Source organism: Entelurus aequoreus, linkage group LG11 (genome assembly GCF_033978785.1).
Source record: "Entelurus aequoreus isolate RoL-2023_Sb linkage group LG11, RoL_Eaeq_v1.1, whole genome shotgun sequence".
NCBI classification, from domain to species: domain Eukaryota; kingdom Metazoa; phylum Chordata; class Actinopteri; order Syngnathiformes; family Syngnathidae; genus Entelurus; species Entelurus aequoreus.
Window position 1 is genome coordinate 13,893,885 of NC_084741.1, and position 13,756 is coordinate 13,907,640.

The 13,756-nt window shown below is 37.8% G+C and overlaps 1 protein-coding gene across 4 annotated transcripts in view; it reads right to left on the reverse strand.

Moving 5' to 3' along the window:
- The window catches only part of LOC133659804 (adaptin ear-binding coat-associated protein 1-like), a 31,599-nt gene that overhangs the window by 13,979 nt on the left and 3,864 nt on the right, over nucleotides 1-13,756 (reverse strand). For all 4 annotated transcript variants that reach the window (XM_062062563.1, XM_062062565.1, XM_062062566.1 and 1 more), the window contains exons 2-6: nucleotides 10,588-10,688; nucleotides 4,252-4,356; nucleotides 4,106-4,187; nucleotides 3,906-4,014; nucleotides 573-726 (exon numbers count right to left, since the gene is read on the reverse strand). In XM_062062563.1, coding sequence (XP_061918547.1) covers nucleotides 573-726; nucleotides 3,906-4,014; nucleotides 4,106-4,187; nucleotides 4,252-4,356; nucleotides 10,588-10,688 — 551 coding nt within the window. The remainder of the gene's footprint in view (nucleotides 1-572; nucleotides 727-3,905; nucleotides 4,015-4,105; nucleotides 4,188-4,251; nucleotides 4,357-10,587; nucleotides 10,689-13,756) is intronic.

Genomic DNA, 13,756 nt, shown 5'->3' on the forward strand with positions numbered 1-13,756 from the left:
TGTCCATATCATATACATATTAAGTCCATATTATATCCATAGTATGTCTATATTATATAAATATTATGTCCATATTATATAAATATTATGTCCATATTATGTCTTTTTGCTGCTTGGTCACGTGACTGCAAACTTGACATCTCATTGGCTGCTTCTCAGACACGGATACGATTATTAGTCGTCAAGAAGGCCGATAAGTAACATTTGCAGTAAAAGTGCTGCAAACATAAATAGTACATGTCAGTTAACAGCTGCAAAAGGCTTGAAGTTTTTTTTTCACATTATTTTTGAGAAAACATGGGACAAGTAGCGAGCGACACTGTGTACTTTGTGTACACTGTCTACATTATGTACACAGTTTACAACAGTAAATGTGGCCAACAGCTGGGCTAAAATGTTTCTTTGCAAACACGTGTGTATTAGGTGTTGCTTCTAGAAGCTTCTCCTTCAACAGTAGAGATCTGGCTACTGTAGTTATTAATCAAAGAAAAAGCTGACGTGTGGTGAGTCAACAGTCCACTAAATACACTCCTGACAGGAAAGGAGACAAATACAGGCTTCCAATTACTCACCTGTGTCATTTCCTCCTGCAGGTGTCTGCTCCACGTTGTGGTTATTAGATCTGGATGAAGAAGGGGGCGGGGCTAGCTTGCCTCCAGGTGGAGGTGGAAGGATTCCAAAACCACCAGAACTCTGTGGACGAGGCCGGTCCTTTTTTTTGGATTGCTGGAAGAAATTACATCGGATTATATTGTGTAACTTGGCAGAACACAATATGTAACACATGTACAATATGGCAGCTACATGTGTCTATTTGTATGAAGTATGACAGGTAGATGGGACAAAAGGCTGGCTGGGGCCCATAAAAAAGATAAAAAGGAAAGCAAAGATCAGCGGGAGCTCCTTCAAATTTGACTTGAACAAAGAAAAGCTTCACAGCAAAACAACAGGTGGTGCTAGATGTCTGTAATCACCTCTAACGTGACTTACACTGACGGCCACACACTGGAAAACTACAGCATGCTGTTGCCATTTTGATATTTTTCATTTTCAGAACAAATACAATTTATAGATTTTTTCAACTTTTAGGGATCCTCTAGTTTGGTCCTGGGAACCCGAATAAATTATTGATATATATATATATATATTTTTTTTTCCAATGCTTAAATCTTTAGATCAACTTCAGATCTGTAATCTGTCAATATGAAGTTGTTTTAATGTTTTATGCACCTTTTTTTAATTTTTTTTTAAAGAAAACTATTTTTAATGGCAAAAACAGACTATATGCAATTATCCCTTCAAAATGTCCTAAATGGATATCTGATGTGCATTAAGGCCTTAATAAGTCAGTAATTCACAAAAACATATTTTTTGCGCAACAACAGTTTTGAAAAATATCTCATTAATATATATATATATATACACACATATATATATATAAATATATATATATACATATATATATATATATACATATATATATATATATATATATATATATATATATATATATATATATATATATATATATATATATATATATATATACATATATATACACATATATATATATATATGTATGCATATGTATATATATGCATACATATATATATATATATATGCATATATATATATATATGCATATATATATATGCATATATATATATATGCATATATACATATGCATATATATATATATATATATGCATATATATACATATATATATGCATATATATATATATGCATATATATATATATATATACATATATGCATATATATATATATGCATATATATATATGTGTGCATATATGCATATATATATATAAATGCATATATATATATGCATATATATATGCATACATATATGCATACATATATATATGTATGCATATATATACATATGCATACACATACATATATATGTGTGTGTGTGTGTGTGTATGTATGTATATATATATATATGCATACGTGTGTGTGTGTTTGTGTATATATGCATATATATATATATATATATTAATGGGATATTTTTCAAAACTATATATATATATTTATATATACACACACACGTATATATACACACGTACACTTTTTTTTTTTACTTCAACACTTTAATCTCTATTAACTTCAGATCTATCCGTTGGTTAAAAAGGTTTTTTTTGTTGTTGGTTTTTGTGTTACGCCCTTTGTTTTGTTTTTTATAACAAAAACACAAAATATGAAATATTCCCCCCCAAAAAAAGAAAATTCAAAGTGGAATATTGATGTGAAATAATTGAAGCCTTGAATAAAATTGATTTTGATTCACTATTATTTTTTGAGCAATGACAGTTTTAAAGAAAAAAAATGTGCCTTTACAGCAGCTTGGTGTTATTAGAGTCAACATTGCAACTTTTCCTCGTTACATTTCACCTGTTTGCTCTTGCACTTGTATTCCCTGAGAGGAAGACTGGTCAGACACAACAATAGCTGGGGGGATTATAATCAGAGCAAGGTTACATTTGAAATATAAATGTTTACATTTTTAAAGGGGAACTGCACTTTTTTATGGGAATTTTGCCTATTACTCAGTCATTATGAGACAAGAAAAAACATTTTTTCGGCATTCTAACATGTAAATGTAAAAATCGTCAACAAATACTTCCTTTACGTTCCGTAACCTATATAATAACCAAGCTGTAGTAACATTGTTATTGTAAGAGCAAACACTAATTAACTCTTTTTCTAGCGTACTAACACATCGCCATTAAACGGCATGCTAATGCATTAGCCGTAAACTAGCTACGGAAGAGATAAGCTAGCTTTTTCGTTAGCAGCTGAATAGCTTTTGAGTTTGTACTGCACAATAGAATGCGATAGGGCACCAATCTGTACTGACTGAAAAACATGACCAATCATATTACAGTATCTGTATATTAGAATTTTTTCCGGTTTATTTGGGTAAGCGCTCCATTTATGTAGGCATAGCTCGACTCCAAGTTCCACATTTATGTCACGCCGACCTCCTTCTGTCTTCTCCCACGTCTCACCCTTCTTTCGTGCCGGCTTCTACAGGCTGCAATTCATCCTCAGTATATTTAGCTTCAAAAAGATAAGGTTATGAATCCTTATTTGTCCAAAAATAGTCGTCTTTGTTGTCTGTTACCAAGTCTGCCATGATTAGAAGACACTCATGTTTGTTTTCAGGAGTAGGAACACAAATTTGCTGCTGGAAGTGCACTGCTATGGAAACGGAAATAAATGTGCCGTGGAAAGAAATTCCGGAAATGATCAAAATTACCAAAATAGGGTAAATATTGCTGCGATGAGGTGGCGACTTGTCCAGGGCGTACCCCGCCTTCCGCCCGATTGTAGCTGAGATAGGCTCCAGCGCCCCCCGCGACCCCGAAGGGAATAAGCGGTAGAAAATGGATGGATGGATGGGTAAATATTGAACATATTACACAGTTATGAATGTGTCTGTTACTACATTATATATATATACTTGCAGTGTGTAAATAAAATGTTGGAGGGTTTTGAAGGCTATAACGCTGACTGTCATTAATTAGCCTTTCAAGCGTTTATCATCTTTAGGGTCCTAAAAAAAAAGTTCTTGTCTCTCATAATGATTGTGAGCGATAGGTAAAAAAATCCCAAAAAAGTGCAGTTCCCCTTTAAAATTATTTTTCTCCCCATTTTCGATAGGTCATGAAATACCAAAAATGATCGATAGACAGATATAAAACATTTATATAGTTAGATAGTTTTCAGCAATAGTATACTCTATATTATTTTAATGACATATTTTTGAAAAAATGAGCCCTAATCTGCAGATTGAATAAATAAACGTTCTCGCCATATGTGGGAATAGTTGTGAAATGGGACAAAAGTAGTATTCATTTCCAAGGTGCCGCCATTGTTGTTACCCCGATATTGAGTGTGATGGTTTGTCCCTCTTTGAAGCCCAGGTCTAGTTTAGGAGTAGAGTCTGGAGCCTGGGCCTGTTTGCTGAACTCATCTTCCTGTTTGACCCACCTGAAGACACCAAAGTCATCAAAACACAAACACATCCAAAGGAGCCGAGTAAAGCCCAAGTATGTGTTTAGAACTACAATAGTTGACATACTTGAAGTGGTCCTGCAGTGCAACATTGAAGTCAAAGGCATCCCCTCGGTCCCCAAACCCGATGCCAATGAAGGCACTGCGGCCTGCGAAGAGAAAGGGTGTTAAAGATGCTCAAGCAACAACAACAACAGAACACTACACACCCACCGTTATCATCCTGGATGCGGAGCACAAAGTAGCGGCTCGAGTCGCTCACCGTTTCCACGGTGATGCCAGGATACTCATCCACGGGCGCCTGGGCAAACAGCTCTCCTGCAGGGTGCCACCACATGAATACGGGGCAGTAGGGTATAGACAATGTACGATACAAATCATATAGCTTTTAATACTTCTGTCCAATTGCGATAATGCACGTCAATGACATATTCTAGCTGTGTACTGCAAATCTGACAAGGAGCGAGCGGCTAACGTCCCTCCACGCTGTAAAGCAATGCAGTGTACACGCGAGCAAGATAGCAGCGAATTAATCCTCACCTCCACGGCGGCAAATAATGCAAGTTTCTTACAGGATTAGCTAAATATGCTTAATATTGTATGTGCTGTGTAGTGTGTGGCGTAGTGGGAGTACAATACAGTAAGCCATGTTAACCGCTAAGGTAAAGCTTTTGTATGCAAATGGAGTGGGCGGATCCATACAAATATTGGCAATAACGATACCAAGTATATTGGCAGTATATAGTCAAGACTACGGTGATTAGATCAATACATATGATCCCGATATAGATTTTGTAATTGTTCACAAAGTCGGAGAATAAGTCCCTGGATACAAAAAAACCCAAAATGATTTAAATCAGAACCATTGGTAGTGTGGAGGGGGGCGTGGTCTGCGGGCCTGCCGCGGAGCGGGGTGTGTATGGACCGGCCTAGAAGCCAGCGGCAGGTGTCACCTGTCGCCCTTATTAGCAGCAGCCGGCACGAGACACGGGGTTGGAGTAGCTGGTGAGCAGACGCATGAGACCGAGAGAAATTTTGCTGGAAAGCAAAACCAGACGGCTGTATGAAAATAAAAAGACTTGTTACCTCAGACTACCCGGCTCACGAGAGAGGATCTTTGTGTCAGAAGAACCCACAGGAGGTGGTCCTCCTTTCTGTCCAATACCACATGAAAGTGGTTGCTTTTTGCCATCTTATTTGTCCAGCTTCCATACTCCTTTTTATACACTTTACAAGAAATACAATTGACGGCAAACTCCGTAGCGTGCTAGCTTGTGTGCGCTCTGGCTTCCTGAGACTCTTATTTTGTTAGCGCAGGCAGGATGAAGCAGCGCTTTTATTGTGAAGACAGGAACTGTGCAGGGTTTAGGCAGCAGGTACGGCGCGAGAGTCTGTTGAAATAAAAAGTGTTTCTCGCCTTAATGTCTGTCATTTTTTTTAAATAATGATGTCGCTGCAGCCAGCGTCATCTCACAAGACCCTCGGGTGCCGTGAATGTCAATCAAGTGACGAAAGTGACGTCATAGTGAATATTGATGATCACTCATTTTTTTCCATGCCTGGCTAGCGATCGACTGACACACCCACTACGATCCACCGGTAGCTTGCGTTTAACATGTTGTTTTTAAATCCCTAAATGGTCTGGCCCCACAATACTTGACCGAGCTGCTGCATCACCATACCTTGTCTAGAGCCTTGAGGTCAGCTGACCAAATGCTTTTGGCGGTCCCCAGATCCAGGCTAAAGACCAGAGGGGACAGAGCCTTTTCCGTTGCCGCCCCTAAGCTCTGGAACAGCCTTCCCCTCCACATTAGGTCAGCCCGGAGCCTGGGGGTCTTCAAAACCCTCCTTAAGACCTACCTCTTCTCGCTGGCCTTTGACCCGAGCTGAGTCCGCCCACTAGGCCACCATTTCTAGTCCCCCCCCCTCCCACCCCTTCGCTTTAGTTGTATTTTTCAATTTGTAGCACTTTTATTATTATTATTATTTTTTTATTCTGCAAATTTTTAAAACTTTTTATTCGACACCTTTTACCGTATTGCATTTGCATTATCTTGTTTAGCACACTCATTGTTTATGTTCTTTGTTTGTTTTTTTTGTTTTGCTTAGTTGTTTTTTTTTTTTTGTTTTTTTTTTGCTCCATGCTTTTTTAACCTGTAAAGCACTTTGGTGCAATCTAAAAAGTTGTTGAAAATGTGCTATATAAATAAAGTTGACTTGACTTGACTTGACTAACATAATGGGCACCCCTGCCCTAGGGTATTAATGTGAGTGTGAATGTTGTCTGTCTATTTATGTTGGCCCACCGATGAGTTGGCGACTTGTCCAGGGTGTACCCTGCCTTCCGCCCGAATGCAGCCGAGATAGGCTCCAGCTCCCTCCGCGACCCCGGACGGGACAAGCGGTAGGAAAATGGATGGATGGAGCATTGGTATGACTAATAATTAGAGATGGCCGATAATATCGGCCGATAAATGTTTAAAATGTAATATCGGAAATTATCGGTATCGGTTAGAAAAAGTAAAATGAATGACTTTTTAAAACACCGCTGTACGGAGCGGTACATATCCGGTAAAACACGGACGTAGGGAGCAGTACAGAGCAGTTGCGTCTTCCCTCTCCCACACACAGCACGACTGCAGCATGAGAGGTTTACTGGCGACGCTTGATGACCTCATCAAACCGCCGCGAGCGCAGCATAACAACAACAAGAGTGTGTTGTTGCCGGTGCTGTAGCCGTGGCTAACAAGCGAGCTCGCTCTGTGACTGACTAACGACACCATGTCTATGGTTTGGGATTATTTTAAAGTGTGTCTGACAGATAAAAAACTGGCAATTTGCAATGACTGCAAAAAGTTGGTTATGCGAGGAGGAACCAAGACGTCTTCCTTTAATACGAGCAATTAGATCTCCCAGCACTTCAAGAATCATAAGGAGATACACGATGAATACAAGCGGAAGATGGATGTGAGCCCAGTTTATAATTCCCTGTTATACAGTATGCCAGGCAGTCTTGCACTAAAGGAGGACTATGTTATTGTTTACTTTATTACTCTAGTATACTCTGGACTGAAGCTGTGCGCCTTCATTGTTTTTGTAGCTGTTGTTTTGAGGCATGTTTAAAAAAAAATAAAAATAATGCACTTTGTGAATGTCAAAGTGTAGTATTTTCCATAGTTGTAGTGGGTATCAGGATTATCTCAGGGAGAGCATGTCCCAAATTCCAAGCTGTTTTGAGGCATGTTAAAAAAAATAATGCATTTTGTGACTTCAATAATAAATATGGCAGTGCTATGTTGGCACTTTTTTCCATAACTTGAGTTGATTTATTTTGGAAAACCTTGTTACATTGTTTAATGCATCCAGCAGGGCATCACAACAAAAGTAGGCATAATAATGTGTAAATTCCACAACTGTATATATCGGTATCGGTTGATAAAGAGTTGGACAATATCGGAATATCGGAAAAAAAGCCATTATCGGACATCTTTAGTTACAGTATATTATCATTCACATACTAAGGCTGAAACGACGCGTCGACGTACTCGGTGTCATCGGTTACGTAAATAAGTCGATGCCGTTTTTGTGCGTCGACGCGTCGCATATTTACGCCACACTACCGTCATGGCGGAGCGCAAAGCAGACTGTGCGAGGGAGGGGGGAAAAAGCACGCCAAAAGTCATCAAAAGTGTGGGAGTATTTCAATACACGGCCTAATAATGTTGTTGTATGCACGCTGTGTCGAGCGGAAATGGCCTATCATAGCAGCACAACGGCTATGAACGAACATTTGAAAAGAAAACCATCAACTAGTCAATCGTCCGCGTTAGCATACGTTGTCATCATTACACAAAAACATGAATGTGTCGTTTGTATCTGCTAGGGGTGTAACGGTACGGGTTTTGTATTGAACCGTTTCGGTACGGGGCTTTCGGTTCGGTACGGGGGTGTACCGAACGAGTTTCTAAGCTAAAGCTAACTTTAGCTGCTAAAGTCTTAACAAGCTGCTTTGCTCCTTCTGCCTGTCTCAGCACGCAGCATTGTCCCACCCACACAACCATCTGATTGGTACACACAAAGCATTATCAGCCAATCAGCAGTGCATATTCAAAACGTTACCAGCCAATCAGCAGTGCGTAGTCAGGGCTTCAGCGTGGAGCAGATAGGTGTTTAGCAGGTGAGCATCAGGCAGCGGACTCTCCCCAAATGATAATAAACACCTCCCAGTCAACTACTAGTAACATCACTATGAGCCCGTTGACCTTCTAGAAACTTAAACTGCAGCTCAGCTCGCTCGCAGTCCTGGCTTGAGGTGAAGGCTAATTAGCTCTCAGTTCCAGCCACATCGACCCCTTCTGAGCGCCTATTTTCAGCTGCTGGGAATATTGTAAACAAGAAAAGAACCAGAGCATGTAGACATGCTAACCTTTCTTCATTACAACTGTTAGACACTCACTGGAATGAGTAGAATTGGTTATTGTGTACTGTGTTGGACTGGATGTTTATTTTGCACATTTTAAAAGCAATACTTAATGTTTACAGTGCTCCAGAATATTTAGATTGGCACTTTTTTGTATTGGATGTTTATCTTTATTTTTGCACATTTTAGCAAATAAGCAATACTTTCACTTTTGTTGAAATGTTTACACTGTTGTTACAGAATATTTCGTTTTGCACTTTTTTGTATTGGATGTTTATCTTTATTTTTGCACATTTTAAAGCAAAATAAGCAATACTTTTACTTTTGAAATGCTTATACTATTGCAGAATATTAAGATTTGCACTGGATGTTTACTTTTATATTTGCACATTAAAAAGCAAATAAGCTACTTTTAATTTTGTTAAATGTTAAAAGTTTTAAATGTTTACATTGTTACAGAATATTTTGTCATGTTGTTGTCAATGTTGACTGAGTGGCCATTCTTTTTTTTTTGTAAATAAAAGCCATGCTTTTTGAAAAAACTGGCCTACATTTATTTTTTCATCTTCATTTTAAATTAAATAAAAAATAATCGGTAAAAGGAGAAATAATCTATAGATTAATCGAAAAAAATAATCTATAGATTAATCGATAGAAAAATAATCGTTAGCTGCAGCCTTATCACATACCAAATATTTTTACAATGATATTAGGAACCCCTTCCCTCCCTTTAGGAGGGCAGAGTCCACCTAGATCAGGGGTTTCCAAACTTTTTCCACTGAGGGCCGCACACGGAAAAATTAAAGCATGTGGGGGCCATTTTTATATTTTTCATTTTCAAACCATAACAAAATATATGTATTTTTTATTTATTTTACCTTTATGGGTCCCGGGGACCATAAAGGGTCTCTGTCATTAAAATGTTAAAAATAAGTCAGATTATTATTATTTTTTTTAATTTAACGCTTACAGTAAATCTCTATATCAACTTCAAGTTGATATAAAGTAATACAAATAAAAAAAAAAGTTTTATGGCTTTTTTGTCAAAAACAACTTAGTTTTTTATAGTAAAACTGAAATATGCAGTATTTAGTAATTAGAGCCCTAAAAGATCAATAATGCAGGACACCGTTGATTTTAATTATTTCATATTTTTGAGTAATCACAGTGAAAAGATAAATAAAAAATCACTAAATATATTTGGGATCCAAAAGGTGCCCCACTCATAAAGTGATACATTTTTATTAGGTTTTTCTTTTACTTTCAACACTTAAGTTACGAGATCAACTTCAGATATATCTGTCGATTTTATGCTGGAACTATTATTTTGTTTGTTTTATGCGCTTTTGTCAAAGAAAACTTTGATGTTTTTATATGGCTACTACACAATATATGCAATATTTACCACATAAAACATTTTAAAGTGAAATATTTGAAGTAATTGGAGCCCTGAAAATAATTCATTATAACATGGATTTTTTGTCAATTTTTTTTTTTTGAGCAATGGCAAAAAAAGAAAAATGAACAAAGACAAAAGAAAAAAAAACAGCCTGCATGGCAGCTTTTGTGTCAACATTGCAACTTTTTCTCGTTAGATTTCACCTCATTCCACTTTTATTAATGTTCTTTTTTATTTTTACAATAGTATTTCCAGAATGTGTGGCGGGCCGGTAAACAATTAGCTGCGGGCCGCAAATGGCCCCCGGGCCGCACTTTGGACACTACTGACCTAGATCCAGTTCTAAGGTTTTCCAAAAAGATAAGAGGTGACTAGAATTGAAATTTAACCATTTATTCTACAAATAGTAAATACAAACAATTCTGACACTAGCTCTGGAGAGAGAGAACCGGGGTATATAAAGGTCGAAGCAATCTCTAAAACGGTCGCCCGTCTCTCATGCTTTTGTCCACCTGGGTTGTTCCGCCTTGACGGGTATGGCAACTGAAAGTTTACTCGATGTGAGTGCCGAGCCCATTAAACGAGAGTAAATAATAAATGTGTGTGAGAGTGCATGGATAATGAATCAGGGTGAGCTCATCACGTAGCAGAACCAAGGCCAATTCTAGGGCGTTCTATTTTGCTATATGGCACAATAAAGATTTTTAGGCCATGCCTAGTTCTCTCTCACCTGACATTTTGTCCTCAAGTTTCACGTAGGCCACTTTTCCCTTCGCCACCACCCGCATGCGTCCCGACCAGTCAGGAGTGTCCAGCTTCCAATCAGCAGCCCTGGGACACAACCATACAGACATTAATTGCATACAGCAGAGCAGTGTTTTTCAACCATTATGCAACTTCACCTAATTGGTCCAAATTTATTTTTTTTGCAAATCAATAATCTTGGATAAGCGGAAGAAGATGGATGGATGGATGGATGGCAAATCAATAATTATAATCTGCAAATAATGTGCCGTTGCTTAGTGTCTGTGCTGTGTAAAACTCGGCAGGGTAACCACGCAATACTCCATGTCAGTAGGTGGCAGCGGGTAGTTCATCGTAAAAGTCGGAATTTATCAAGTGAGACGAGGATTGTTTGTTGTGATCCTAATATAACATGTGCAGGTAAAAAGGTATGTAGTGCTTAAACCAGTGGTTCTTAACCTTGTTGGAGGTACAGAACCCCACTAGTTTCATATGCGCATTCACCGAACCCTTCTTTAGTGAAAAATAAAAATATATTTTTTTTCAAATTCAAGACAAAGTTATATGTTTTTGGTAACACTTTAGTATAAGGAACATATTCTAAGTAACAAAGACTTAATTTAGAGTTATTTGGACACTAGGGGAACATATTCTAAGTAATAAAGACTTAATTTTGAGTTTTTTGGTTAGGGTTAGGGTCAGGGTTAGAGTTATAATAAGGACATGCTGAATAATGCATTAATAAGTACTTAATGATGACTAGTCAAGAGCCAATATGTTACTAATTTGCATGTTAATAAGCAACTAATTAATGGTAAATATGTTCCCCATACTAAAGTGTTACCATGTTTTTTTACTGGTGCACAAAATGAACCGTGCATGAACATCACCTTGTTCAAACAACAAAACCAACACAGCGCATAAACTCACAACAAATTACACACCTGCAAACCAGTCAGCTGTTGCCGTATCCGTAATACGCCGATAGGGAGAAGTTTGTATTTACACGACGAGTCGGGTGTGTCTTGACCTCCGCCGAACCCCTGAGCCCGACTCACCGAACCCCTAGGGTTCGATCGAACCCAGGTTAAGAACCACTGGCTTAAACCAAAAATGAACAAAAAGGGAAAAGGAAAAGGCAGTGGCTGTGCAAAACGAAAGTAAAACTGAACTGGCTACAAAAGGAAACAGAAACAGAATGCTGGACGACAGCAAAAACTTACGGCGTCCACAAAGTACATCCGTACATCACATGACAATCAACAATGTCCACACAAAGAAAGATAGCAACAACGTAAATAGCTTTGCTTGCTAACACAAACCAGGTGCGCGGAATAGCGCTCAAAAGGAAGACAGGAAACCGCTACAGGAAAACACCAACAAAACATGAAAGACCACCAAAATAACAGAAAGCACTACACACAGGAAAACACCAACAAACTCAAAATAAGGCACGACGACCTGGTGGAGTTCCTTTTTTTTTTTTTTAACGTTTTCTGCTGGTGGTGTACCTCTGGATTTATTTATTAAAAAATTGCAGCAGAGGATATTTGTGCTGCTATTGCTTGGGTGTCATTTTGCCCGGTGTAAAAACGTGACTCAAGTGGAGAGTGTGCGTCTCGCTGCATCCTAAGGCCGAATGATTACGTCATCTGCCCCACTCTCTTTGCATACGGCAACTGATGGACCAATCGGGAGTCTCATGGGACTCCGTTATGCTGATGTTTTATCCGCTGAAGAAAACAAAAGTAAACAAGCTTTTTTTACCGCATACAAAAAAATTGAAGGATGTTGGAGCCACTTTTTTTTTCCTATGATGAATATACTAAAACTAATAGGTCAATCAGTGTTTCCCACACATTCATTTATTTGTGGCGGCCCGCCACAAAAGAATTACGTCCGCCACAAATAAAATAAAACAATTTAATTTTTTTTTTTTTGGTCCTGTCCAGCTTCTCAGGCAAATCATATAGTTGATGTAGATGCCCATATAGGCTGTTCAGATTTACCTTACAAAAGAGAAGTGTAGGATACTTCTCTTGTTGCCTTATTTGTATTTGACCACAACTGTTTTCTGTTTATTTGTTACTGACTGTGGCAGGACACCTCTGCCTCTGTTTCACTTTATGTTGCTGGTAAATAATATGGTTGTAGTAGTAGGCTAAAGTTAAATGATTTAGTATGCACTAATTAAAGGGGCAGAGCTTTAAGAGACATTTTAGCTTTTATATTTCATAAGATGTATTTTTTGGAAGAACCACAATTAATAAGTATATTTCAGTGAATAACTTATTGTTCAAATATGTATATAAATATGTACATAAAGTGTTGTAATTATATTGTAAAATGGATGGATGGATGGACGTTTAAAACAAAACTGTTATTATTAATTAGTAAGTATAAATTTTTTGAGCCTTTTTAGAGAAAATCATATCATTGTAGTAAATTATGCAAATTACTCGATGATGTCATGGTGACCACGCCCATAGCCATGCCCCCACCGCCACAAGTATCTTGTCAGTTTATGGGAAACACTGAATCATATATGCTAAAATACTTAGGGAACATTTCGCTTTGTGTTATAAGTAACCAAGCAAATGAGTGTAATATCTGCTCTAATCTCCTCGATAGTTTTCATTTCTTCAAAGTAAAGGTTTAATTATTTATATACCATCATAAAAACAGCGACTACTGACCCAAAGTGCTGTACACATTTTTTTTTTTATGAATTAAACAAATAAATCTAAAATAAGTACAGACAAGGTTATAAAATACACAGCTAAACAAACCAAATTGACAAGAAAAGCAGCAGCAATAAAACAAGGAATATCCGTAAAAAAAATTGTTAAAAAACAAGCATTAATAAAAACTGTCAGGTTCAAACACGAACTATCTATTAAACAGGACAAGAAGCAAGGAATCAAACAGAGACAGGATTCAATTTAGCTCATGAGGAGAGCATGTGGACCTGCACCCTCAAAAAGTTCCACGCCTCCCCATTTATTTGGGCATTCCCTGATTACATAGCTGCAGCTGCTTCCAAGGGGAGGGGTCTCATTATGCAGCCGCTGCACTGGGTCATAAACAGTTAATACAAAAAGGTGCTTGGAGCGGTGTCAGGTTTGCCCCCTCTCTGCGCGTAGATTTCAGGTCCT